The sequence below is a fragment of the Monomorium pharaonis genome, chromosome 8, assembly GCF_013373865.1.
Source record: "Monomorium pharaonis isolate MP-MQ-018 chromosome 8, ASM1337386v2, whole genome shotgun sequence".
NCBI lineage: Eukaryota > Metazoa > Arthropoda > Insecta > Hymenoptera > Formicidae > Monomorium > Monomorium pharaonis.
In genome coordinates this window covers 22,902,408-22,928,320 of record NC_050474.1, presented here as the reverse complement: position 1 = coordinate 22,928,320, position 25,913 = coordinate 22,902,408, and the positions used below count along the sequence as shown (strand labels likewise).

At 37.7% G+C, this 25,913-nt stretch overlaps 2 protein-coding genes across 4 annotated transcripts in view; one reads left to right on the top strand and one right to left on the bottom strand.

Annotated features, from left to right (window-relative positions):
• Positions 1-20,766, top strand: part of LOC105827888 (muscle calcium channel subunit alpha-1) — a 44,646-nt gene extending 23,880 nt beyond the window's left edge. The window contains exons 23-42 of one of the 3 annotated variants that reach the window (XM_036290830.1): positions 2,356-2,463; positions 7,939-7,991; positions 8,283-8,429; positions 8,789-8,990; positions 9,127-9,396; positions 9,529-9,612; positions 9,721-9,909; positions 9,989-10,091; positions 10,296-10,444; positions 10,557-10,781; positions 11,247-11,451; positions 11,525-11,658; positions 11,759-11,860; positions 11,975-12,076; positions 12,155-12,258; positions 12,461-12,589; positions 13,942-14,276; positions 14,780-15,196; positions 16,195-16,322; positions 16,433-20,766. In XM_036290830.1, coding sequence (XP_036146723.1) covers positions 2,356-2,463; positions 7,939-7,991; positions 8,283-8,429; positions 8,789-8,990; positions 9,127-9,396; positions 9,529-9,612; positions 9,721-9,909; positions 9,989-10,091; positions 10,296-10,444; positions 10,557-10,781; positions 11,247-11,451; positions 11,525-11,658; positions 11,759-11,860; positions 11,975-12,076; positions 12,155-12,258; positions 12,461-12,589; positions 13,942-14,276; positions 14,780-15,196; positions 16,195-16,322; positions 16,433-16,858 — 3,612 coding nt within the window. In that variant the 3' untranslated portion in view covers positions 16,859-20,766. Of the gene's footprint in view, positions 1-2,355; positions 2,464-7,938; positions 7,992-8,282; positions 8,430-8,788; positions 8,991-9,126; positions 9,397-9,528; positions 9,613-9,720; positions 9,910-9,988; positions 10,092-10,295; positions 10,445-10,556; positions 10,782-11,246; positions 11,452-11,524; positions 11,659-11,758; positions 11,861-11,974; positions 12,077-12,154; positions 12,259-12,460; positions 12,590-13,062; positions 13,107-13,941; positions 14,277-14,779; positions 15,197-16,194; positions 16,323-16,432 lie in introns of all 3 variants that reach the window. The other 2 variants (XM_028190220.2, XM_028190221.2) reach the window with 2 other exon arrangements.
• Positions 20,767-21,986: 1,220 nt separating this feature from the next.
• On the bottom strand, positions 21,987-25,625 carry LOC105827889 (dnaJ homolog subfamily C member 2). Its single transcript, XM_012666089.3, has 5 exons — positions 25,293-25,625; positions 24,656-24,937; positions 24,181-24,565; positions 23,000-24,104; positions 21,987-22,758 (listed from the first exon to the last, which is right to left on the bottom strand). The coding sequence occupies exons 1-5, from the start codon at positions 25,342-25,344 to the stop codon at positions 22,708-22,710; spliced, it is 1,875 nt and encodes a 624-aa protein (XP_012521543.1). The 5' UTR covers positions 25,345-25,625; the 3' UTR covers positions 21,987-22,707.
• Between the last annotated feature and the right edge of the window lie 288 nt (positions 25,626-25,913).

Sequence of the window (25,913 nt, the reverse complement as noted above, 5' to 3'; positions counted from 1 at the left end):
TCTTGTGATTTTGTCTTTGTTTCATTTTTGACTGAACATAAAGTAAAAGTGTTATAACAAGACGTTTTGTTATTAAAATGATTTTAAAAAAACATGCGAAACGATGTCGTAGGCAGTCGACTGTATTTTCAAATTCGCGATGATTAAAATCAATTAGAAATCAAGAGCAAAACCAAAATTTTCAGAGTTGACATTAAGTAAAACATTTGGCAGTTGTTATTGACAGGGCAATCGAGATCGATAAAAATAGGAAATTCAGATCAAGTCGGATAAACTTGTTTATTAGGCGAGCTCGATAGAAGTGGCTAGGCGAATCAATGTCGGTGAGACTAAATCAGGCATTGCAAATCAAATTTAATTGCATTAATTTTATATGTCACAAAAAAGTCCTACGACCATTGTTCTGCAATCGCGCTAATCCTTTATCAAACTTGTACGCTTGTTCTTGCGAAGTTTTACAAGTACTATTAATTTTCTAAGAGCCTGCAGAGCTTCTTAAACACTCACGAACAAGAGTATCAATACTTCGTAAGAAATATTAAGATTTTCGCTAGATAAAGGATATTATCTATTGCCATCAAACACGATCAACAGGAGATGATGTTCGCAAAATTGATCGAGGATATCGGAATGTGGAATTCGGCGCTTATCAGTATGATAAAGGAAGATATAGTGCAACATAGGAGATGGTTGAAATAGTTGACATTCTAGATTATTTTTATACATATTAGCTTGTTCTGATTAATCTTAAGCGAGAGACAAGTCGTTAGCCCAACATTATATCTATCTATCTATCTATATCTATTGATCTATCCATCCATACATCTATCTATCTATCTACCTATCTATATATACATATATATCTATCTCTCTATCTATCTATATCTATATATACATACATATATTTCTATCTCTATATATACATATATATATATATATATCGCTCGTAGTTTCATGTGTATCGATCGCCTTACCATCACATATTCCTTTACACGCACATACGTAACACACACATGTACAAGTATACGACATCAGTATTAGATCACAGAAGTAGCTAAGCGTAAGCTAGCCGCGCGAGTTAATTCGCAAGTGCCTGGTTTCGAATTCTCGTTTGACAGGGTGCGAGAGGGTGAAAACGTGTCGCCCCCAAAAGCGGGCTGCGACCACAATGTAGCAGTTATAACAGGCGTGAGAAAAGGCAATAACCGGGCACTGATGCTCGCCACGATGACCGCCGACCGAGTGAAATTTTTACGATAGTTTCGCAGAGAGCTTTTCGCCAATTTCGCAACGTGATTTTCATCGCGCGGACCAGATTCAGATGCTCTCGTTCCCGAAAATTAAAAATACATTTTTCTACTTGTTTTTTTTGTGTAAAAATAAATGATAAATACTTAAATTCAAATAACAGAGAAAAATATTTCAGTAAAAGATATATTTACAGAAAAATGATATTTTATATTACATGTCATGATAAACGAATGAAAGAATTTACATAAAGTTATTTATGTAGCGTTATTAATCAATAAAACAAATATACTATTGCCATGATATCCGTGTTATTGGATTACTTTTTCGTAAAACTTCTCAGAACGCCTCAATTTTAATTTTCAATCTTCGAGGTATGTTGTATACATTCGAAACGATAATGTTTACTAGCGTCAAATGCGAATTTCGAGAAGCGATTTAAAGTGATATTCCAGACGGATCCACAAATATAACCGAGCACGCTCGTGATCACGCGTGTAAAATCAACTTTCGAGGAAACACCGAGGTTTTCCCGCCCAAGAGTCCCATAGGTGCATTGCCGAGAAAAAACATCGAGCACTGATGGGTTGGATGGATTGCGAGGGCTTAGTTCACGCGACGAGAACAAAAGGAATAAACTTAAGAAAAAAAGAACCAAAGATAAAAGGGAAGAACTCCAAGATCTCCGAGAGGAGAGACCCCCGAGGAATCAAGAGAAAACAGAGAGAAGCTGTGCAACTTTCGAAGGGATCGATTAGTCGGGTATTGTCACGCTTAACAAAATTTTTAAAATAGAAACAGGTACCACATGAGAGAGGATAAATTGAAAATATCGAGGTTAAATCCTACGAGCGACTGAAAAAGCGCGAACGACATGATTAAACAAGAGAAAAATTTAAATCGTGGCGAGAAAGCTTCCATCATCCGAAGGACCCCATAGATCCCCGCCCGCCCCCCTCAGCCCCTTAGAGTGATGATACCGGCCACCCTAATTAATGCTACTCTATTTTTTTTTTGTTCTCTCTCACTCTCTCACCACCCCACGTGTTTCCCGCTGTGCTCGCTCGCCCTGCTCGTCTCCGCAACCGAAAACGCTACGTGAAAAAGTACGTAGTGAAGTGTGTGATTGTCGCCATTAAAACGATCGGCAACATTATGTTGGTCACCTATCTCCTACAGTTCATGTTCGCTGTTATCGGGGTACAGCTGTTTAAGGTAAAGAGACATCCAGTCATCCACTTAGAAAGCTTACTAAGCGAACGAGATTGCGTTACCACTTTCTCTCTCTCTGTTTCTCTATCTTTCTCTCTGCCTTTTCCCTTATCTTCCTATTTTCTTTCTCTACCTCCTTGCACTTACGTTCACTTCCGTCGCCCACGGCAACGATGGTGAATTTCCGGCAGAGCATCTCCGGTGACCGAATTTTCCAAAGTGAAATATGGAGAGTGACGGAAAATAGTGTGCAATCGTCGCTACGCAAAACGTTAATTAATTATACAAATCGTAATTAATTTTGTATAAGATATTAAATATTTTCTATCTCAAATGAAATTTTTATAATAATATCGGATTATATACTCGATCGTTTTTGAGATAATTTTATCCAGGATATTATTAACGATAAGGTCGTATAATTATATCAATTTAAAATCCGAGTTTTTATGATTTTATTTTATTATTATATTTTTAAGTAAAGAAAGTTAGAATAAAGAAAAGGTTAAATAATAACACAATTAAGAATAATGGTAAAAAATTGATCCTATCTATCTGATTTGTATCATTCAATATTGCATTTGTATTATGCATAACTTTTCAATTTTTTTTCGAGTTTTTCAAAGTTAAGAAAAAAAAACTTTTCTAACAACTTTTTCTTGATACTTAAAAAATATTAAACTAATAAATTTTGTTTAAATCTACTTCGAGAATCCTGTCCTATTTAATTTTTAACTATCCTAAATCGTACGAGGGAATGTATCAGCAGCAAGGTGTGATTTTACACTTTACAGTATCGAAGTGACTTCGAACACGTTGCGAAGCTTCTAATGCAATAACGGCGGTGAATGATATTACACAGACACGTTCTGACGAGGGAAACTTCTTCCTCGAAAGGTTCCTTTTACTACGAAATTATCTCTGTTCGATACAATACGGGCATTACCCGATTATCTGTGCGACGTATTGATCATCGTGCTGTCGATCATTAATTATCGCGGTATCGCGCGCGATCCTGACGGCCGGAAGGACACGGAAATACGATGATGGATTACTTCACATGCATGCACGTGTGTCTCGTTGCTGCCGATATTTCTCTCTCTGTACGTCTCCCCTTTTACGACAACACCCTCGAGCACGGTAACGCTATTATTAACAATATAACGCTTTTAACCAAGAAAAACCAGGCAAGATTGTCATGTAATTATACGTCGTCGTGCAAACTATATATATATATACATATATCTATATTTTTTGCATATATATATATATTTATTCGTCACACAACCAACGATACGCATATCATATATCGCCATATATCGTATCCTCTCCTTCCCCCGTTTAAAAATAGACACCCTCTTAACCAGGCATGCCAGTTTCGCTATATGTGAGAATGAAGCTTTAATCGTAGTGCATGCTGGCCGTCCACGTGCACCGACACCACGAGTTACACGTGATGATGTGACAGAACGAGGTGAACTTTATAGTGTAGTGGCACTCGATACATTATGAAATGGTATCAATTAAACAGCAAAGCATATAATTAATAAATGAAAATGAATTTATCGTTAACAAGGACTCTCGTAGTTATCAATCAGTAGATTTGTTATTTGAATATTGATTTATCTCAAATTAATGATAAATTAATAAAAAATACTAAATTATCTTTGTTAATAATTTATATGTTATATTGGTTATATAATGTTCATTAATAATGTTAATTAATGGTTATAATATGTTAATAATTTATAAATTTTTTTTCAAAAAAATGTTCACAATAACTTCGCGATAATTTTGAACTTCTTAACTTAAAAGTTGATTTAAGTGGTGATTTTTTAAATGCTTTTGTCAAAGTGAATAATCGTTCGTTTCGTTTTGTCACGTCTAGACACCAGTTTTCTTCACAACTTACACAATTTCACGAAAGAAAAAAATAGATATTGTGAAGCTGAATTAGGACTTAGATGAAAGATATATTGTACAAGCAGCAGTAGAAGGATCACACAGATGTTCGCAAGACAGTGTTTCATAGTCGTAAAGTATGAAATAGTGCTAAAGTTACCTACATGCGGCCCGATCGGGACTCGAGACGCATTAATGGGTAGCTCCCTTTAGATGTTCATACAGAAGTTTCGACGTACTTCCGCGTACTTGCGCGAGACTCCTCTCGACTTTGCTACATACATTCATATTCACACAGCGAAAGCGGAATGAAATTCGCCAGTCGTACGATTCTCTGTGAGCATTATTTTAAAACCAATTTCGCCATCCGCCCTCGCGAAATTGTAGACTCTATTGAAATTTCGAGTTTTGATTGAACGCGAAATAATATCATTCTGCTTCCGCGAATAATGCTTATTAATGTGGCAAATAAGTCTGCTTGCATCACGACGATGTAATCGCTAACAGGAGGATATTCAACAGGGATTGTTAAATAAGCTCGTGGTTACGGTTCGCCCAACGTTGCATGGGACTTCGGATAATTTTTTTTTTTCCCCCGAACGCCAAGTGCGCGAACGGTTGTTACGAGTCGAGGAAAGTAATTACGGTGATGATCGGATTTACAAGTCGCGGAATTTTCACATTCCTGTTTATCTTGATCGTGAAACTCGAATTGACATTCTCATGAATTACTCCACGAGGATATTGTCTTGCTGGAATACGAGAGTTACATATTATGGGAATTAGATATTGAAATTGTGTTTAGGAGAAACATCAGCCAGTGCGCTCGATAATTTGATAAAATATAATAATATGTAACAAAAAAATATACGACAGAAATATGATATTTTTGTAGCCGGACGAAACAATTAGTTACATATAATTTCTTAGGAAGTTATAATTTAATATGAAATGGAGCACTCTGAGTCGTTAGTGTTGGACGGAACATCTAACGCGTCATATGTTGAAATTAATTAGCATACATTCGTAACAATTATTCATATTTCAATTAAAAAATCTCTTCGTTAAAATTATACACATATATCGAAAAATGTTCTGACTACGAAGATGAAAACTAAGGGAAATATCAAATTACCAAAATATGGAAAAATATTTGATAAAACGAGATTGCGAGACAATGTTTCCTAACAAGTTAATTAATATTGGAGCGAATAGTCACATTAAATTAACTATCTGTCTACTAAGGGTTCCTCTAGTAATTATTAAAGAGAGAGAGGATAACGTTATAGAAATGAATTAAATTTGTCGACGTTTTCTCAGGAGTAACATAAGCGTCGCTTGGCGATGTTCAATGAATATTTTAATGTTGCTCATAATGATCGTTTATTTTATTATACAGGCCGCAGGAACGTTTTATCTAAATATTCTCACGCATAAACGTCGCTTTTTATTAACGTTCGCAAAAAGAGAAAGATACGTGAAGCATGATAACTGAATTAGGAAACGCGACGTATAAGAAGAGAGATTAACGATAAAGTAAACGAGATAGGAGACCAAAAGATATATATACATATCGCGCGAATACGATAGTGCTGCTTCTGCACGAGCCGCGACACGTACGACGCCTGTGCTTTTTTACTTGCAAGCAATTATGGATTATATAAAAAAGAAGGAAGGAAGGAAGGAAGGAAGGAAGGAAGGAGAGCGGGAGGGAGGACAAAATTGTCAGCTACACGCTGTTGTGACAGCGGGGATGAGTGGTCTGCGTTGTTGTTTCAATCTGTTTCGTTATTTTGGCCCGCACCAGCTCGTGTTACGTAGGTGGCAATTAGTACAATTTGGCGCGTCACGGTGGTCCATTGTTCGTGCTTTTTTCCCATGTCGTGTCCGAGCCCACGCGCCATGTCGACGGATAATGGAGCGGTCACGTAGACACGACGATTTCATCGAGAGCATTACAGAATGCACATTACATGCGCGTGCGTCTATAAACTGTAATCCATTAAACTTGTCGAGGTGCAATAATAGCGCCCATTGGAAATACACCTCCGTCATATTTCCGACATCTCTTTTGGAGAAAATGTCATATTGTCAAATAAATAATCGCTATATTATTGGGCAAATTTACGCGAGATTTGACGTTAAAGTCATTTAAAATTATTTATCTTTGTACCGTTTTATACATGATATTTATAAGTTTGTGATATAATTCTGTAATAGTATTTCATATCAATTAAATGAGATCTATTGTTAAACTTAGGAATTAAAGTTGATTTTTCTAGCTATTGAAATCTTTTCATAACATTAACATTAGCTCAAAACGACGCGCTATGTATAGAGTTAATTTTACGAAATATTGATACATCGAGTGAAATGCACAAGTGACGAAGATGTAGATTAATTTACGCGTACGTAGAAATTCGGAAGACTGGAGAAGCTATTCCTCGCAATTATTGCACCATCCGCTCTGTCCACATGGTCGCGACGCAAGTTTCAAGGCGAAGGGGGAAGGGGGAAGGCAAAGGACCTGTTCACCGACACCTCTCCCTCAGCGTGCTTATGCACTCAATGTCCGTGTACTATCAAGTGCAACGAAACGCTTATTTGTACATTGGACGTGATCGCGGAATTGATCGGGGAATCTCACGCATCGTTTCGTACCTTGTTGTACATATGTATGCACGTGCCGACGAGGAATGTTCCTTTTTTACCATACCACGTTTTTGCCTCACGTTAACCACCCTCTTACTTTGCTCGATCACGTCTCGTTGTTGCTGCCGCTGACAAAATGCTATCGCAAGAATGGCCGATTCACAGCTGATGTGTAACCCGTCATGCTGGCGATCTTTGAGATTTTGAATCTATATATGCAAAAGAGTAATCGCAAATCACGAGTCTAAAGCTATCGAGGCTCTTTTGCAGCAATATCGATTTTACTATATAACGGCAACTGAACAGCGCTTCGGTATATTGTAATTATTTATTGCATTTCTAATTACACTAGTCTACAAATTTTATATTAATTGTAGTGCAATAAATTGGACCGTTGAGTTCAAATCTTTTTCGCCAGAAAAATTCCATTAGGTTGAATTTTTAAGTATGTGATAACACTGCTTTATTTACAAAAATCTCAGAGCTATTTTATGACATAGTCATAAAAGTTTATGACGTAAAAATATCCGAAAAATTATGTAAGATTAATATAAATTATTTTTTACATTTATAATAAATACATTATTAGAAAAAATGCTTTTTGTATCTTGAAAATCGAGTCTAATGGAAATATTTTGATAAGAAATTTGAACTCAGTGTCAAAAATTGCCGTAGAAATACGATCTTCATATCTTGCACAAAATGTTGTAAACTAGTGTTATATTTCGTGTTTGATCGAACAGATAATTTGTATATGCGCAATTATTCACGTGAAAAGTAATTGTTTAGCCCGTTGAATGGTACTCAAATTGAATTTCAAGAACGCTAGCGTGTCGTCCGCAGCTTTAACATATTATGTAAAGCTTCGTATTAACGGATACGTTAACGGACGATTAAAATTGATAAACTTTTTATGTTGCATAGGGCAAGTTTTTCTATTGTAACGATGGGTCGAAAATGACGGAGGAAGAGTGCCAGTAAGTTCCGATTACGTTATAAATTAATTAAATAATTCAATTTTGTTTAATTGCAAGTCTAAGAATTGTGACGTGGAAGCCACGAATATCTTTAAAAATTACCAGTGATCTTATATATAATAATAATATTAATAATAATAATAATAATAATGTGCTAACAAAAGAACGTATCCAAATTAAAACTGAGTTAAAGTAATGACATGAAAGTAAAATGAGATTCTCATAAATTTAAACAATCGGAAGATTTGAATACATTATACAGAATACGGTGCAAAAAACTCTCCTTTCTAGGGGTACTTATTTGGAATTCGAGGGCGGTAATATTAACAGACCGGTCGTAAAACAAAGAGACTGGCAACAGCAGAAATTTCATTTCGATAACGTTGCCAAGGCGATGTTGACTCTTTTTACGGTCTCGACTTTCGAAGGTTGGCCATCGTAAGTATATTTTACGTTGCGTTCGCAAAGAACGTTGTTTCGATATCCCTATTAGGTTACATTCAATACATTAAAGTACAGTACAAAGGGCTATTTATGCCAACTTTGCTTTTACAGCAATTTCAATGTCGACATAACCGAGTTTCCATTAAGTGAACTCTTTCCTTATATATTTTCCTTTCTTATTATTCTCAGATCTTTGATTTGTTATTCTTTGCATCAATAAGTATTCTATCTTCCTATATGTCATTTCGATAAATGCATAATTTTGTCAACAATAGTAAGAAAATAAATAAATGGATATTGTAGTTCTAAATGTAAAATATCGGATAGTTAACATCGTCTTTCATGTCTGACAGACTGTTAGAGTGGTCGATCGACTCTAACAAAGAAAAACATGGACCAATTCATAACTTTCGGCCGATAGTAGCCTCCTACTACATCATCTACATCATCATCATCGCGTTCTTCATGGTAAACATCTTCGTCGGTTTCGTTATTGTCACCTTCCAGAATGAGGGCGAGCAAGAGTACAAAAATTGCGAGCTCGATAAAAATCAGGTGAATCGAGTATTGAATATTGAATTAATAATTTAATTATTACGTTCTAATATCATAACGATATTATACTATAATCCTAAGAATATTTCCATTTTCCCGTTCTATGAAAGGTTAACAAATGTATTTTTTTCTGCAGAGAAATTGCATCGAGTTCGCGCTGAAAGCTAAGCCAGTACGTCGATACATACCGAAGCATCGAATACAGTACAAAGTCTGGTGGTTCGTTACCTCCCAGCCGTTTGAATATACAATATTCACGTTAATTATGATCAACACCGTGACACTCGCGATGAAATTTTATCGGCAACCGGAGATGTACACGAAAGTCTTGGACGTTCTCAACATGATCTTCACCGCCGTGTTCGCGCTCGAATTTGTGTTTAAGTTAGCCGCATTTCGATTTAAGGTGCAGACTCGTATATCTATGCAATAAATTGGTTTTTATATTTCACATATTTGTCCAAAATATTTCATTAAAAAATTTTACATTATACAAACATTAATTATGCTTGTAAGCGAGTTTATTATTAATTTACAGAATTACTTCGGTGATGCGTGGAACGTTTTCGACTTTATTATCGTGCTCGGAAGTTTCATCGATATTGTTTATTCGGAAGTTAACGTGAGTATCCGTTGCGCTCGACTTTGATCGAGCACCCGAGGCAATATTCGCAATTATATTAAAGGGGCGAAGTAAAACTGTCACTAAATCATTTTGTCATCCTTGCAGCCTGGAATGACCATGATTTCCATCAATTTCTTCAGGTTATTTCGCGTAATGAGATTAGTCAAGCTATTGAGCAGAGGGGAGGGCATCCGAACACTTTTATGGACGTTTATCAAGTCCTTTCAGGCCCTACCCTATGTCGCGCTTCTTATTATAATGCTCTTTTTCATTTACGCTGTGATAGGCATGCAGGTAAGCAATATTGATCGATGAAAAAACGCACGTCTGAAGCACGTAAACAATGGTGATCCGAGCAAGCGCTTCTTTTCAGGTCTTTGGAAAAATCGCGATAGACGACGAGACGGCGATAAATCGCAATAATAATTTCCAGTCCTTTCCGCAAGCTGTGTTAGTTCTGTTTAGATCAGCAACAGGTATGTATATTTGGCTTCAAATATTTAGTATCAAAAGATAAAAATGTTACGAGTGATTGCATTTTTGGATTAGCTTTCGTTTTCAATAAAAATGTCGACAATTAAGACAATTAGTTATGCAATTGTAAGGTATCATAATTAGCTGTTGAAAATAAGCATAATATCACGGAAAAAAATCATGATCGATCGATTGTTTGCTACTAGGCGAGGCATGGCAAGAAATAATGATGGATTGTTCGTCGCTACCTACAGTTAGATGTGATGATAAAAGTGACGAAATTAACAAGGAAAGTTGCGGGTCGGACATTGCATTTCCTTACTTCATATCTTTTTACGTACTCTGTTCGTTTCTCGTAAGTGCATCTTGTCTTAATTATCTTTTTATCATATCTCATTAAGTTTATTTTGTTATTTAAATTCTCGATAGAACTTCTAAATTTAATGTGCGTATCTCGCGAAAAACAGATCATCAATCTCTTCGTTGCCGTTATCATGGACAACTTTGATTACTTGACGAGAGATTGGTCGATTCTCGGACCGCATCACTTGGACGAGTTTATTCGCTTGTGGTCCGAGTACGATCCCGACGCTAAAGGGCGCATTAAACATCTTGACGTGGTAACGTTATTGAGGAAAATATCACCGCCTTTGGGTTTCGGAAAGCTGTGTCCTCATAGAGTAGCTTGCAAGGTTAGTAAACAAGACTAATGCTATAATTATATATCTATAGAATCTTTAGTCGAGAGTTGCTGAATGTGAACCACTTGTACGCTAATTAAAACGTTGGAAATTTAATTGGATGTTTTGGGTACCCATTAAAATATGTATTTTTTTATAAAAACTAATTATTTTATTGTAAGAGTCTTTTTTTACAACATTTGCAAAAGGTATGATTTAGACAGCCAGTCGCCTAAATTTTACCTGTAAATTTTTTAAATTAAAAAAAATATATATTTTATAATTGATTAACTTTAACTTAATTTAATTAAAAAAATAGATTAATTTACTCAACCCTGACTATAATTTTCTTATGTATTATAATGTTAGATTTTAACAGAGAAACTTTGTGACTCGTATTTAACGAACAAACTAAGAGAATTGTTTAAAGTTCAAATAACGAAATCGAAATCCCTAATCTCAAAATTAAAAATTCAGAGACTCGTCTCGATGAACATGCCGCTAAACAGTGATGGTACCGTGTTGTTCAACGCGACTTTGTTTGCCGTCGTGAGGACGTCGCTGAGAATCAAGACGGAGGGTAACATTGACGACGCAAACGCCCAACTCAGGGCGGTGATCAAGAAGATCTGGAAGAGGACTAGTCCGAAGCTTTTAGATCAAGTCGTACCACCGCCCGGAGGTAAGCGTTCCTTCATCGCAGAATTTGTTTTCCTTCGCGGAATTAAATTTACACTTCGAGTCGATCTTTCCAGTGGACGACGAAGTGACGGTCGGCAAGTTTTACGCGACTTTCCTCATCCAGGACTATTTTCGTCGATTCAAGAAACGCAAGGAACAGGAAATGAAGGACGGTGATAGAGATTGTCACAACACCGTGACCCTTCAGGTGAGTTTTTTTAAATTTAAGAAAAAATGTTCTTAGAGCATAGTAACTTTGAATCATTCTGTAAGTAATATCATTTGCTGTATGTAATTTTAATTTAAAGGCCGGATTAAGAACGTTACACGAAGCTGGCCCCGAATTAAAACGCGCGATTTCCGGTAACTTGGAAGAACTGCTCGACGACAATCCGGAACCTATGCACAGGGTGGGATTAACGATCATCATATCTTATATTCTTCGAACCCATTAAATAATAATTAAATAATATTTTCTACAATTTGTATTACGCAACTATTTAATTAGTTAATAATATTTTTAGAGAAACCACTCACTCTTTGGCAGCGTGTGGTCCAGCATGCGAAAAGGACACCACGGTTTCCACAGGGCGAAATCGCTAAAGGTCAACTCCGCCGCTGCGAAGGCACGTAACGTTTAACGCAGATTTCTTTCCTGCCCCCCCCCCCCGATTGTGTTTTAATTAAAAACTTTCTTACTACAGGCTTCCCCGACCAATTCCATAGATTTTCTACCGTATGCCTCATTACGGAGGACTGCCGTCGATATCAAACACATTACTCAACAAATTGTGCCAAATGTAGCGGGGTAATTATTTCATCTATTTTCGTTGATATAATTTATAGTGTGTTAAGAAATGGAAATTAAGCTCTAAATTTTTCCAAAATATTTCACGATCGGTATATATCTTCAAAAAGACATTAAATCGATTAAATTGTCAACTAAATGAATTACATATTTAATTAAATAATTATATGTATTAATGTGTATATTGAAAAAAATCGTACAGTGGTTTAAGCGATGGCGCGATGAACCAATTGGAAATTGATTTGCGACTGACGGGCGTCGAAGAGAACATACCCTTGAGACCGCTCGCTGTGGTCAATTCGACGCAACAAACATCTTATAAAGTGGTCGAGTAAGTACAGAACGCGCACAGAGCGAGCGAGCGAGTGATAAATTACAGCGAGGGCCCTATTTCTGTTAGATAATCATATCTTATCCGTGTGTAATCAATAATTATGATTTTTTATGATTTTATTTTCTCTCTCTTGATATATGACGTCATAGTGCACGCTCATCAGTTTGATTTTCTTAATATTACAAGATAAAATAATCTCATAAACATTCACATAATCGAAACAGAACGCTGCGTTACGTTTATTTCATTACTTTTTTCTGTATTAGACGTGCGTAAGAAAATGCAGAATGATAAAAAAACAAACGGCGCAATTTATCGATGACAGAGTTTTTGATTTTTTTATGACTTTGCTCTATTTTCCCACTTGCAACAAGTTATTTGTTTCGCCTCTTAAAAGTTGTTAGAACGTCGATCGTATCGTCTCTCTTATTGTCCCTTTCGCCTTTCTGTTTACTATCGTACCGTTTCAGCGGATCGGGTAGCGGTAACTATCTCCATCCCAATAGCGAATATGGTAAGACAAGTTAGGGCGATCAGTAGCTGGCTTTCTATCATTTTTTTTCTGTGATTCGCATTGCTTGCTCCGCGCGGCTGCATGTGTCTTTCATTAATCACGCCTTGATAATCCCGTTCAACTACGTTTTCACAATAGTGATATTCTTGTAAAAAATGGTTAAACGGGAATCGATTTGCAAGGATATAATATTATAATTAGATACGCGAGTCGCACATATATTTAAAAACCTAAGAAGGATGCATTAGGCCCAGCACGTGATAACATTTATGCCCGGCTGATCGCATGTTGTTTGTACTACTACTACTACTACTACTACTACTACTACTACTATTACTATCGTAGATTATCGCTACATATTGATAATAATGCTTGTTGAGTACCTCCAAATGCCTCGATAAAAATATAATTTAGATCAACTCATAAAAAAGAATTTCTTTCAAAATATTATTTCTTTTAAATTATCTTCATTATTTGATTAAATAATACATATCACATGTTTCTTCTTAAGAAATTTTAAACAATTTAATCCACCATAGAAAGTAAAATAAAGAGGAGAGCTGTAATAAAAAAAGAAAAAAAAATTTTTCAAAATTAGAGAGACAATCATTTCAAATTAAAAAATTGTCATAATATCCAATATTTGTGCTCAAATGGCAGATTATTTTTACGACATTTCAAGACTCTAGTTTAGGGCATCTTCGTTTTTTAAATAAAACATTCCGAGGCTTTCGGGGGTGCTTGGATCTGCCATGTGTACACGCATTAACGTACTAAAAGCGGCCTTTACGCTTTTCTTTCCTATCCTACCGTGTGCGTGTGCACGCTCGTGCAGTCAAGACGGAATCGAGCGGCAGTTGACGCCACCCACGCCTCCGCCGCGACGGAATCCATCAACCACGTCCGCCGGCACCACCGTGCACACCTCCGTCGCAGCAACGGCAGCGACGGCAGCCACCGCAACAACCGCCGCAGCATCCGCGGCGGCCGGCACGACGAGCGGGTCGAGCGTCGCGACGACGACGATCACCGCGTCGTGCACCACGAGCGCGAACACCTCGACCACCGCGACGAGTTCAAGCCCCGCTTCCTCGTCAAACGGGACAAACTGTTATTATACCTACGCGTCGCGGGGCTGCTGCGCCGATTGCGCAGTCTGGAGTAATCACGGTACGCGAACGCCGGTTTAATCCGTTGCAAAGATTGTCTCGTAGCTGTGCTGGCGTCGAGGAGACTGCTGACCTATTGCTCTCTTCAATTAACTATAATTAACTATAATTTACCTAATTCATATCTAATAACTAGATTCCCTTGGGTGTTTACTATATATGTTCAGAAATCAAACGAATTATGAAAAAATTGGGAATTACTATTAAAATTACTGTAGAGATTGGTAAAACTGAATGAATCTATACAATTATAGAAAGATGAAACGTACAAAATTGATGAAAATAGTTAATTATTAGTTTTATTATTAATAATAAAACAAACGACATTAGCAGTATTAAATCAAGATTATTTATATGCCGTGCATTTTAGCTGTGTATTTCTTTTTTTACTTGATGCAACAAAATTTTATCATATTCGCCAGCACAGTAAGATTAACTTACGGAAGATAGGCGCGATTAGATTTGTGCCCCATTGATAAAACGTCCCCGTGTCCTCGCACGCAGCCCTAGACGACTGTGACGACGACACGACAACCGGAAGCGGATCGAGCGATTCCGGCAGGTGGAACCCGCACTCGGAGGGTGGTGTGACGCGGGGCACGACAGGAAAACCCCACGTCACCGTGCTGGGAGGCCGGTCGTCGAAGCGTCGAGCCAAGGCTCGTCGCGATGCTGCGACTGCCGGTGGCAAGTCGGCTCCTGCGAGCTTCCGGTCGCGGGATGAAGCCGCACCAACGGCTGGATCCGCGACCGGTGCCGCTACGTCGTCGGCCCCCGGCACGCGTAGCATCGCCAATGGCCTTAAAATGGCACAGAACCAAGCGATCGCCGTAGCCGGCTTCCTCGCCGACGTCGATTCGCGACAATGGCGCGTCTGTGCCTCCTGCTTGTCACACCGAGCGGCGTCCTACCACGGCAGAGGTGACTAAAGCACGCGAATCTTTTGCGATCGTACATTGCAGACATACATTATTTTTCCAAACGTTTGAAGTTACTTATAAATTATGTTTTATCACGAGATTCATCATTCGAGATAATTATTAAGAAGAATTATATGATTTATATATATGCACATATAATTCTATTAGAGGCTTTGTAAATTCTATTTGTTTTAAATTTTTATAAAATAAGTAATTACGCGCGGAATTTATTATAGCAGAAAGAAATAAGATAAAAGTTGAATATTTAATATTAAAAAACTTATCGATCGCAAAAGATTAATATATGTTATGTTAGGATTTCATTAAATTAATTTTCTTGAAATATATATGCTTGAAGAATTTCTTTGCAATTTAAAGAAAATCTAAAGGTTTAAATAAATTTATAGTTTTTTTTACATTTCTATAATTTTTATATCAAGACACAGAATTGTTAGATAATTAATTCTTTCCTAATCAAAGAATAAGTTTAATAATTAAAATTTACTTTGATGCAATCGAAATAATTTCATCGAATGAAAATCGAATGCACCTGACGTGATAAAATCTATTTATTCTTCCAAAATCAGGCAGTTTGATGTATTATATGGTACAATCATTTTTCATTCGAACAATCTCTGCACGATAAAATCTCCCGAGAGGGATTGTCACAGAGAACTTACGAAGAGAGACGTGGACACGTAGCAAAGTGTTGCTCAGGTGGTCAACCGCTGCTCGAAGCACGCGCTCTGTCAGCTTTCGAACTAACATCCTAACAAGTCTTGTAATCTAATGCTTTATTTTTAACTGCAATTCGATTTACACGTAACACCAGTAATTTTCGCGAAGCTTGAAAGAAGCACCTGTGCGTCACTAAACGTTTGTGTGCGCTATGCTCGCTAACGCAAAAGGCCTATCGGCAAAATAGCAAATTGAAAGCGATAAGGAAGCAGGGTGTGACTGATTCGAGCTAACACTCTGACGCCTCTCCTCGTTCATCAGTTCCCTGGGCCAGAGAGAGTAACGGAAGCGTCGGCGCAGAGCGCCTGTCCCACAGTATGCCCGGCAGTCCCGCGGACCGGAAGCCGAACTTTGAGGTCATCGGAAGCGCGGAGAGTCTTGTCGGTCGAGTAAGTTTCAGAATAAGAGGTAACCTTTTAGAAAGGAATAATTCAAAACTTAAAAATTAATAATAAATTGATTTGGACTTTTTAAATAAACAACTCTGTACGCTTCTTAGGTCTTGGTAGAGCAAGGTCTAGGCAAATTCTGCGATCCGGATTTCGTACGGTACACGTCACGCGAGATGCAGGAGGCACTGGACATGACGCGCGAGGAGATGGACCAAGCCGCCCACCAGCTGCTTTTGCAAGAGCGACGCGGCCAGCCGCTGTCCTACCAGCTGCAGCAAGGCGCGGAGCAGCAGCAGCAACAGCAGCAGCAGCAGCAGCAGCTGCAACCGTGGAGCAATCAGCAACAGACCACGACTGGCATCGGTTATCAGCCATTGCAAGAGCCGAGTCAGCCGGTCTATCGCCCGCTGCGCTCTTCCGTCAGCTATCGTCAACACGGCAATAACCGACAACAGCAGCAGCAGCAACAACAGCAGCAGCAGCAACAGCAACAGCAACAGCAACAACAACAACAGCGACAACCACCATCCTAGCAGGACGAGAAGACGCTCGCGACGCGAACATCGTCCACGTAACCCGAAAATTCCTACTCCCTCTTATCGGGAGTAGTCGCCGAAAGCGTCGTAATCGTCAGTTAACATGAAGTAACTACGAGAAATCACCGCGACTTTCGATCTGAATCGCGCAAAATTCGATGGATTCAGACCGCGCGGGATTTGATCGCCGTTGTTGTTGTTGCTCCTCGTAGCACGAGGATGCTTTATAAACTGTTCTGAATATGTATAACTGTATAGTTAGATACGGATCGAAATATGCCATTCAGAACGATAAAATGCTGGCTTAGTTTTTTAGGGGGCGAGAAAAGCGACGGGGCGAAGTCGCGACGAAGGGCAACTACCGCTCGACGTCGAGATGTCCATCCCGTGGCATGCTCGGATACCAATAAACGCATATTTTCGTTCGAGCGAATATTTTCTAACTATAAACGCGGGTGTTCATCCAGCATTTTTGACTCATGCGAATCCGCTCGTGATTCCTAACTTGGCACGATATCTCGGGCGAGATGCGTGTGAGTTACGATCGAGTGGTGCAAGTTGTTGTTCGTTTAGGCACAAGGATATATATAGATTTTTAAGATGTATTTTCGCCGCGACGAAAGACGATCAAGATGATCAAAAGTCGTCACGGCGTGAAGCTTCGTTTTTAAACGTCGAATTCAATCGCGAAATTAAAATCGTTGGAGCATCCCAAGCTCCCGATAGATTTGAGTTTACTTCTCTAGAAACAGTCCTCTAGAGAGTTGCCATTATTCCCATTTAACGTTGATCTCCGTTTTCGGTTTGATTCGTCCTAATCGAAAACGATATGACAAACGCCGCGTGTACTCCATGCAAAATAGACGAATTAAAATGAAAGAAATAGGAAGTTTTGTTTTATAAAACTGTAAATTTCTAATCAACTTTCGCCAATTCTTATCAATCAACCATCAATTTTAGCAACTGATTCTTAAAATTATTGAAATAGTATTTAAATTTAATCTGTATAAAAAGCGCTTGGGAACAATTAGTTAGAAATTTAGAAGGTAAAATTTCTTCTTCAGAATTATTATAATATATATTTATTTAATATATATGATATATAATATATATATTAAAATAAATTCCCTCCTCCTGACATTAAAATAAAAAAAGTATAGAAACCGAGAAATATTTAAAATCGTAAATTTTTTAAAATTTATATAAAAATAAAGAATTACAAGTCGAATTTTACAAAATAAATTTTCTCTAATTACCTTAATTCGTCTATTTTTATGGCGATTTAATATTTTCTTTTATAAGACACGTCATCCGTTTTAACTTTTTATGATCCTTGTAGAATATTAATTATTATCTTGTAAGAGTATTCTCTCTGACGTGATGGCTTTTTATCAACTCATAATTTCTTATTGGGCAGCAAAAAGCTTTCTTCTACACAAGACAGATGAGCTATACAAAAAAGTTAAGTAAAAAAATGCTAAAATAAAAAATTTGGATCGTAATAAGTTAAAAGAGGATGAAAAACACGTCGGCAAATGATCGCTTTTATTTTCATTATTGATTACTCTCGTTGTCTTTATTCCGATGATTACCGGTTACTAGCACGATAATTACAACTCATAATTCATACGTATGGATTCTAGATGAGATAACAAGTGCCTAAGTATCTATAACTTCTTTCGGACCAGAGAAAGACTTTTATCAACTTAGACAAAATAAACGACTATTATTGCGAATTATTATTGCGCGAGGAGAGAGAGCTGCGAATCGAGTGTGTTGTACACTACTGACGATATGTTGTGACGATATATATAGATATTATTATTCGTATTTGTAATTGTGTACATAACACCGTTACGCGCGTATATTTCCGCTGAGATGCGTGAGGATGAATGGCCAATAAACTAGCGCTGCGAGAGATTCGAGATTATTATATATTAATATATATATAAATATATATTATATCTCTAGATGGCAATCTCTATACAAATGAGAATATAAGGGGACGGGGCGGGGATAAATAGATGAGGTGTACGCGAATCTTTTTTCTCTTAAAGACGCGGTCACGCGATATATGATTTTTATTGTAAACGATAAATTGTAAACTCGAATGTGACGACGATCGGATATGCACAGATCTAAATCACGAATCTCTTTCTCTTTCTCTCTCTCTGTCTCTATTTCAATCCACGACTACACTCACTCAAATGCATGCTCAATGAAGAGCTTTATAAAGAGCCATTTCATAAATATTTCCGGCAGTCTCATCTCCGGGGGACGCGCGTCGCTTACGAGGGATTTATCGGATTAATAAGCAACTTAAGTGAAAAGTTTCACTTTAATCGACTAACCTTTGGTCTCGACAATATTCTGTTGTGCCGTGAGAAATTAATAGCACTGATTAGAATTCGCTAATTTTGCAGAAAATTTATAATGTTAAACAAAAGTCTATTTAAAAATGAGATAAAATTAAACCAAAATAAAAATCATAAAATGAATCGAAATTAACTGGTTTGTATAATAATTAAATATATATTGAATGTAATATTATATATACATGATTGTTTGGAATAATTGTATGAAATGTGAAAAAGGGTACAAGCGAAGAATTGCTCGAGATAATTTACGACACGTCTTCATGCGAAATCTTTAGAGTAAATCGTTTGGAATTAGCGCAGTGTTCCCCCTTTCACGCACAAAAAGTTCACTCGTAAAAGGACGCAGCCGCAGAGAAAATTGTAGTAGCAATGCAATCTCCGATTTTTAAATCCGATCGCAATGTATAGAAATCGCGTTATCGATGTGTGTCATTCGAGTGACTTTGGAGAAACGTGAGATTGGAAACCGGTGGATGCATAGACATTGAAACTAACTACGTAAATGTTAACTTATAGACGTTGACAAATTTTTAAGCTCTCGTAAATTTTGTAAGTACTCGTCAATCGGCGTGGTTCTGGAGATTTGTCGCGTAATGCTTCGATTTTTCCCGTTTGTACACTATGTCAAATTGTAGAAAAAAAAACTGACTGTATCGTGGAAAGAACGTATAGAATCAATTAAGCATTGTCTAATGCGTAATAAAAAGAGACCTCAGAACTCAGAGTTTCGCCGATTTCGAGCGAATATAGGGCGATTGACAAATCGGTTTATTGTTATACGGATTACTAGTTTGGAATACTTTCAGAACCACGTTCCTCGGCAGCCTTTTGGCTTGTCTACGACCAATGCGATCTTCATTCTCTCACGCATTGTCTCTTCACGAATTTTCCTACCGTACAACTCGCCGATCTATTTTCCCGCCTTACGTTTCCCGTTTTTACGCTTTTTTTTCATACATTGCTTTTATCTAATATTGGTTGTGAGCCAGAGTCCTTACTTGCATCAAGGATCAATTCATAGATCACACAATGTACGGACGATCGAAAATTTCTTTCTTTTCTATCGTCTCTCATTTGGTTTTACCTCTTTAAATATTGATTGCGTTGCATATTCCACGTTTGACACTGATGTATTAATTTACCTTTCCCTTCTTCCATTTAATTTTCTTTATTTTAAGTAATAACGCAAAACCGTTATTACGAAACATAGTATATATATATATACACATATATATATGCCAAATTTTTAGAAAAGAATTGGATGATGCTGAAGCAGTAAATGTAAATTACAGAGACTACGGGTCCGTACACGACCATAAGTAGCGGCAGAATTTTTTACGCTGTGTAAGGTAATAGTATAGATCGCCGTCTGTTCCTCTCGTCTCTCGCGGACGAAAGATACAAAGAAACACAAAATAAAAAAAAGTAAATGGAGCGCCACACGGTCCAGAACCACTAATGTTTAAAAATCCGAAGTCTGTTTATATCTTATGATGTCTGAATAAAAATTGTCATAGCAATTAAAAATCCCGTGCAATCGATCTTTTTCGCTCATAATCTACGCTCGATACACACGCATATACGTACGTATTCCGTTAGGATTTTAAAATTTTCAGGAAAAGGAATTATCGGCGTTGGACTCTACAAGATGATCATCTGACGATTAAACGGTGAAAATAATTAGATGAAAGATCATTCACAATTTAAAACTGAAGAGACCATTTTGCTTGCGAGATAGACACGGCTTCATTTATGCGCAATAGAATAGTCATTTTTTCAACGTTCTAATAACGACGTTGTTATTGACTGTCTTTTTACATCGTTTTACAATCAACAAAATTTACAACGAAACGTGTCAAGTTCCACTTACGATAAATAGTTAATAAATTGATAATGCGAAAATATACATCGCATCTTATTTATCGTAAATATAATATCGCGTGAGCCATTGTATATAAAAAGATCAATATTTTTCATTTCGTGAGACTGAAAAATGATTAGAGAGAATGTATGGTCGAAAATAGTATATTAAAATCAAGAGAAAAATTACGAACATCTGATTCAAAAAATTAGATTTCAATCAACCAAAGAAATTTAAAAAAGGAGCCGACACGCGCGACATTTGTCGAAGTTTGTTCTAAAATATTTTTTGCTTAATCTAGAATATTTCGTATAGATACACACAGATGTGTTTTCATAAAATGCGTGAAAAACCAAAGATATAGAATTCAGCAGGACCAATCGCGCATTTCTATTGTATTAAGCTTATTTTTCGATCTATTTGTTACGAATAGTGTTCAATTTATTCAAAATAAAAAATTGATGTCAATAATTGAGAAAAAATATTAATGTAATAGTAAAGCCGGATGTGACAAGTGTGACAAAGAACGTTTCAAACTTCCCATTAAGAGGGATAGCGTTTAGTGTGTGTGATAATGGAACAAAATGCACAATAATTATATTCTACTCTGTTAGATTTTAGTGGTGTACAGACACTGCGGATTTGTCGAAGAATGCATTTTAATTATATTTCAGCACTCGCGTAAGTTTATAACAGTGCGTAATACCATGTGTTTTATGGGATACTCTGAATTTGAAATGTTGAATATATGAAGTGCAAAAATAGGAAATAAAATTGAACGGTGATTTCGAAAACGAGATTGTTTCACGAAATCCTATCATATTGCTCTTAAAAAATAGTTTCCTGTTTTTAATAGCCATAGAAATTATAAAATATCATTCACAGGTATATTGGAACATTGTTTTCATGAATTAAGACAAAAGAGCAAGATAAAAAAATTATACAAGTTTAGCAATGTTTTTCTCTTAGGATATTAAATATGATTTTCATTCATTTAAAACGTTCACATAATTATAGTAAATAAAGGATTCATATAATTAGGATAAAGGATTAGTACTCACGGAACAGGATCACGGGAACATTCATCAATGTGAGCACTTTGTTCCAAACATTCTCGTTTATTTATAAAGTCCACCGTCTTCCTCTGGTCATCTCCTGGCGGCGCCAGCAACTCTTCTGTATTTTACAGTACTTACAATATGAAGTGTAGGTCGATCGCAAAAATTCATGTTGCCGAATAAAAAGATCCTCCTAAGTCATAAGCTTCATCTTTACGGAAGTAATGATCGGGTAGCAGCACGGCTTCAAAGTGTTACGGCGCGTAGGAATAAGATCGCAGAATCGACTGAACAGAACTCGTCGAATTTCTCTGTATGCCGTGCAACTAATTTGTGCACGTATCGGCTGCACAGCAAGGCACAAGTATGCACGCGAACTGGCACTCAATGAGTAAGCTAAGGTTCTTGTCCTCCAGTCTTAAATTTCGTTTAATTTCTCTAGGGAAGAATTCCATTTCGAGGAACAAAATAGCCGTTGCGTCAGAACGCGAACTTGAACTAGAGTTCAATAAGTTAGAAAAAAATTTCGAGCTTAGCGTGCAGTTAATATTATTTCGTCATCTGCGCCGCTTTCTTCGCTTTGACGAGCTCGACCAGTTCCTGCAATAAGAAAAAAAGCATCGATATCGCTCGATTCATTATACGTTAAATTAATTTACTACTTAATATTAATACTTGATATTAAATTATATTTAATTATCTCAAACATCGGTTTTTATATTTTTTAGTTAAAAGAACAAAAAAATTTATAATTAAGTATAATATTACATAAAACTCCAAGATTGTATACTTGTATCATGCAATTATAAGGTATGTAACATTTCTTTTTCTTAGTGCTTACCTTGTATCTCTTCATGCATTCTTTTTTCGTTCTAGTAGGTATACATGCAGCAATCTGGTCCCACCTATCTGGGACCGTTGTGGGGTACGTTTTCAGTGCTTGTTCCAAGAGTTTTTGTTCATTTGGTGTCCATGGCGCCAATTCCTTTTTTGCCTCTTTGGATTCAACAGCGACACCATTCGCGATTGGATGATCTAGACGTTCCGTAACGGCTGGCATTCTTTCCTCGATAGCTTCCTTGCTCTTTTTCTCGGCAATAAAGTTGTCGAAGGCTTTCTTGTTAGCCTGTTCTTTTAAACTCGATTTACTAAAGTCGGTTGATTGGAGACTCTTGGCTTTTGCCAGGACTTCTTTGGCGTCGCGGGTGACTCCACTGGTACTATTACTATGTTGATTGATGAAATTCGCTACTACTTCCCAACGTTGATTGGTACCGGCGGGAAACAAATTGACTGCTTTTATCAATAGTTGCAAGTCGGTCTCGCTCCATGGTGCAGTACAAGTCTTAATCTGCTTATCGGGGGTGTTTTTTGCATCGTTATTTATCACATTTACACGGCGTTCCGCCTCAATTCTTCGTTCAGTTTCTTCAACAATGTTCAAAAATGCGGTTCTACCATTAGTCTGAAGATTCTTCATCGCCTTTTCGAGCTGCACGAGCTTGAACAGTTCACAGATCTTTTCAACGCTCTCCATGTGTCGGAGGCTCTCTTCCGAACTTTCAGCAAAGTAATCGTTTGCCTTGCAAAAATCTCTGAACGCCTTCCTTTCTTTGCGCAACGCCTTTTTTTGCATCTCTCGCTCCTGCTTCAGCGCATCTTGCTTCGCCCTTTCCTCAGATTCTCTCTTCTCTCTCTCCAATCTTTCTTTCTCCGCTGCGTTTCGCGCTATTCTCTCTTCTTCCTGTTGCCTAGCTTTCGCTGCCTCTTGCTTCGCCCTTTTTGCAGCGTTTTTCTTCTCCTTGTCTTCTTGTTGGAATTTCTTTATTCTAGGATCTATATTGTAAGCCATATCTACTAAAGTACGTATTCGCGCCATCTCCTCTTTTTTCCGTTTCGCTCTCGTGGCTTTGTTCTTCTTCTCGATCCATTTGCGCATGTCCCGGCTGCAATTAATTTCGTTGTAAAAACGCTATGCTGCAATTTTCCATGTAGAAAAATTCTGTAAGTTGTCGTACTTACTCTTGACCACTTTCCTTGTCTTCCTCGTCGAGGTATGAGTACTCGCGCCAGGAATCAAAGTCATACCAGAACGAGTAGAACTGTTCTACTTTCTCTCGTGGCATAAAGGGTCCACCCAATCGTGGCACGGGTTTCTTTACGGACCATCGTGAGTTCTCTTTGAATGCTTTACCCAGTACTTCGTAAAAATTGTTCCGACAGTCTTTTTCATCCGGTAAACTGTCATTAAAATAAGGATCTATACTGTCGTAGCTTCGCCTCTTTACCTGATTCCCGAGGGTCTCCCAGGCACGGGTTATACATGTAAAATAGTCGTCATCTGGTCGGATTTCCTCCCCCATCGCCTTGCGCTTATCAGGATGATGTTTCAATATCTTAAGCTTGTCTATAATCCATATATTAAATGTATCCAAGCTGTTATTATTTTCAAATTAATTTTACATTTAATTTTCTATACAGGGCATACTTTACGTACAAGCTCTTTTAATGAGATCTTCAGTCGCCCGATGTCTGAGATCCTTCAAGCCTAAAACGGCATAGTGATCCTGATCCTTCCAGTCTCTCGGATCTAGTGACCTGAGGTACTCGAGGTCATCCTCGAATTGATACTGGGATAGATCCTCCTCCTCCTCCTCCTCGTCCGACGATTCCGAGACACTGGCGCGTGTGAGACTGCGATGAAACTGAGCTCGCCATGCCTGTGCGGTCGAATATAAAACTACTGGACCCGCTGTACCGGCGTTGGCCTTACTTGGATCTGTAACATGATTGTTTCTCAAGGTTTATCTCAAAAAAAAAAGCGAAGGATTTTCTCGCAATGCAATTAACGCGCGAACGAGATCGCAGATGGACCGACAGATGCGAAGTCCGAAGCACATGGTGTACGGGCGTAAACTCGAATATCGAACTAGGGACGATCGTCTCCACAAAATCACACGAATCGGAAAGCTTTCTCCGTGATAAGGGACAAATTGAGTTAATTGATCGTCCCAACGAAAAACGTAAAACCCCAACGAAACGCGTACTCATCTGAAAAACCCGCTGTCGCACGACACGTCCGATCAATTCTAACCTTAAAAGGCCGGTATCGCGCGCGGTATTAAACGGCTTACCGGATATGGAATTGAATGCCGTGGTATCCTCATTCCCGGTGCCGTCAGTCATCGTGCGATCTTTACGAGGGACTGGTCCTGAAAATCGCACGCAGGACACACGGAGTGACGAAGGTGCTCGTCAATGGCACCTTATGTGCGTCTGCGTACCCCCCCAGACTCCAGACTTCCAGAGCACCACCCAGTACCACCGAGCACCGATACTATGACCGCCGACGGCGCTGATCGCTATGAGCGTCGCGGCAGCTCGGAATTCGGAATCCGTCAATTCCGACACACACACACAAAAAAAAAACGACGAGCTTGACCTTCGAACGAGCGGAAACTTCAACGTGACGTTGCACGTTACGCCGTGTTGGCGAGTTTCCTTAATTCATAGATTGATCAACTAATTTAATAAATGAAAGAAAAAAAAAATAACTCGTAAAATATCTACTGAAAGTTGTCACGATTTCTAGACAGAAATTAGAATTTTAATATTTCTGTTGGGAAATGTCGTTTTATACTAAAAATGTTGTACTTACGCTAGTTAAATCCGATTTGGTAGTACAAAATCAAATTCAACTGGCATTTATTTGTACGTTTTACGTAACGATTTAACTACGAATGTCCTCAAAATCG

Bases quoted from the DNA above. Each gene is read 5' to 3' on its own strand.
- LOC105827889 (XM_012666089.3), bottom strand. From the start codon at position 25,344: ATGACTGACGGCACCGGGAATGAGGATACCACGGCATTCAATTCCATA. The intron at 24,105-24,180 runs GTAAGTACGACA...AATTAATTGCAG, and splicing joins GACAAGGAAAGTGGTCAAGA to CCGGGACATGCGCAAATGGA. The intron at 22,759-22,999 runs GTAAGCACTAAG...TTCTTATTGCAG, and splicing joins AATGCATGAAGAGATACAAG to GAACTGGTCGAGCTCGTCAA.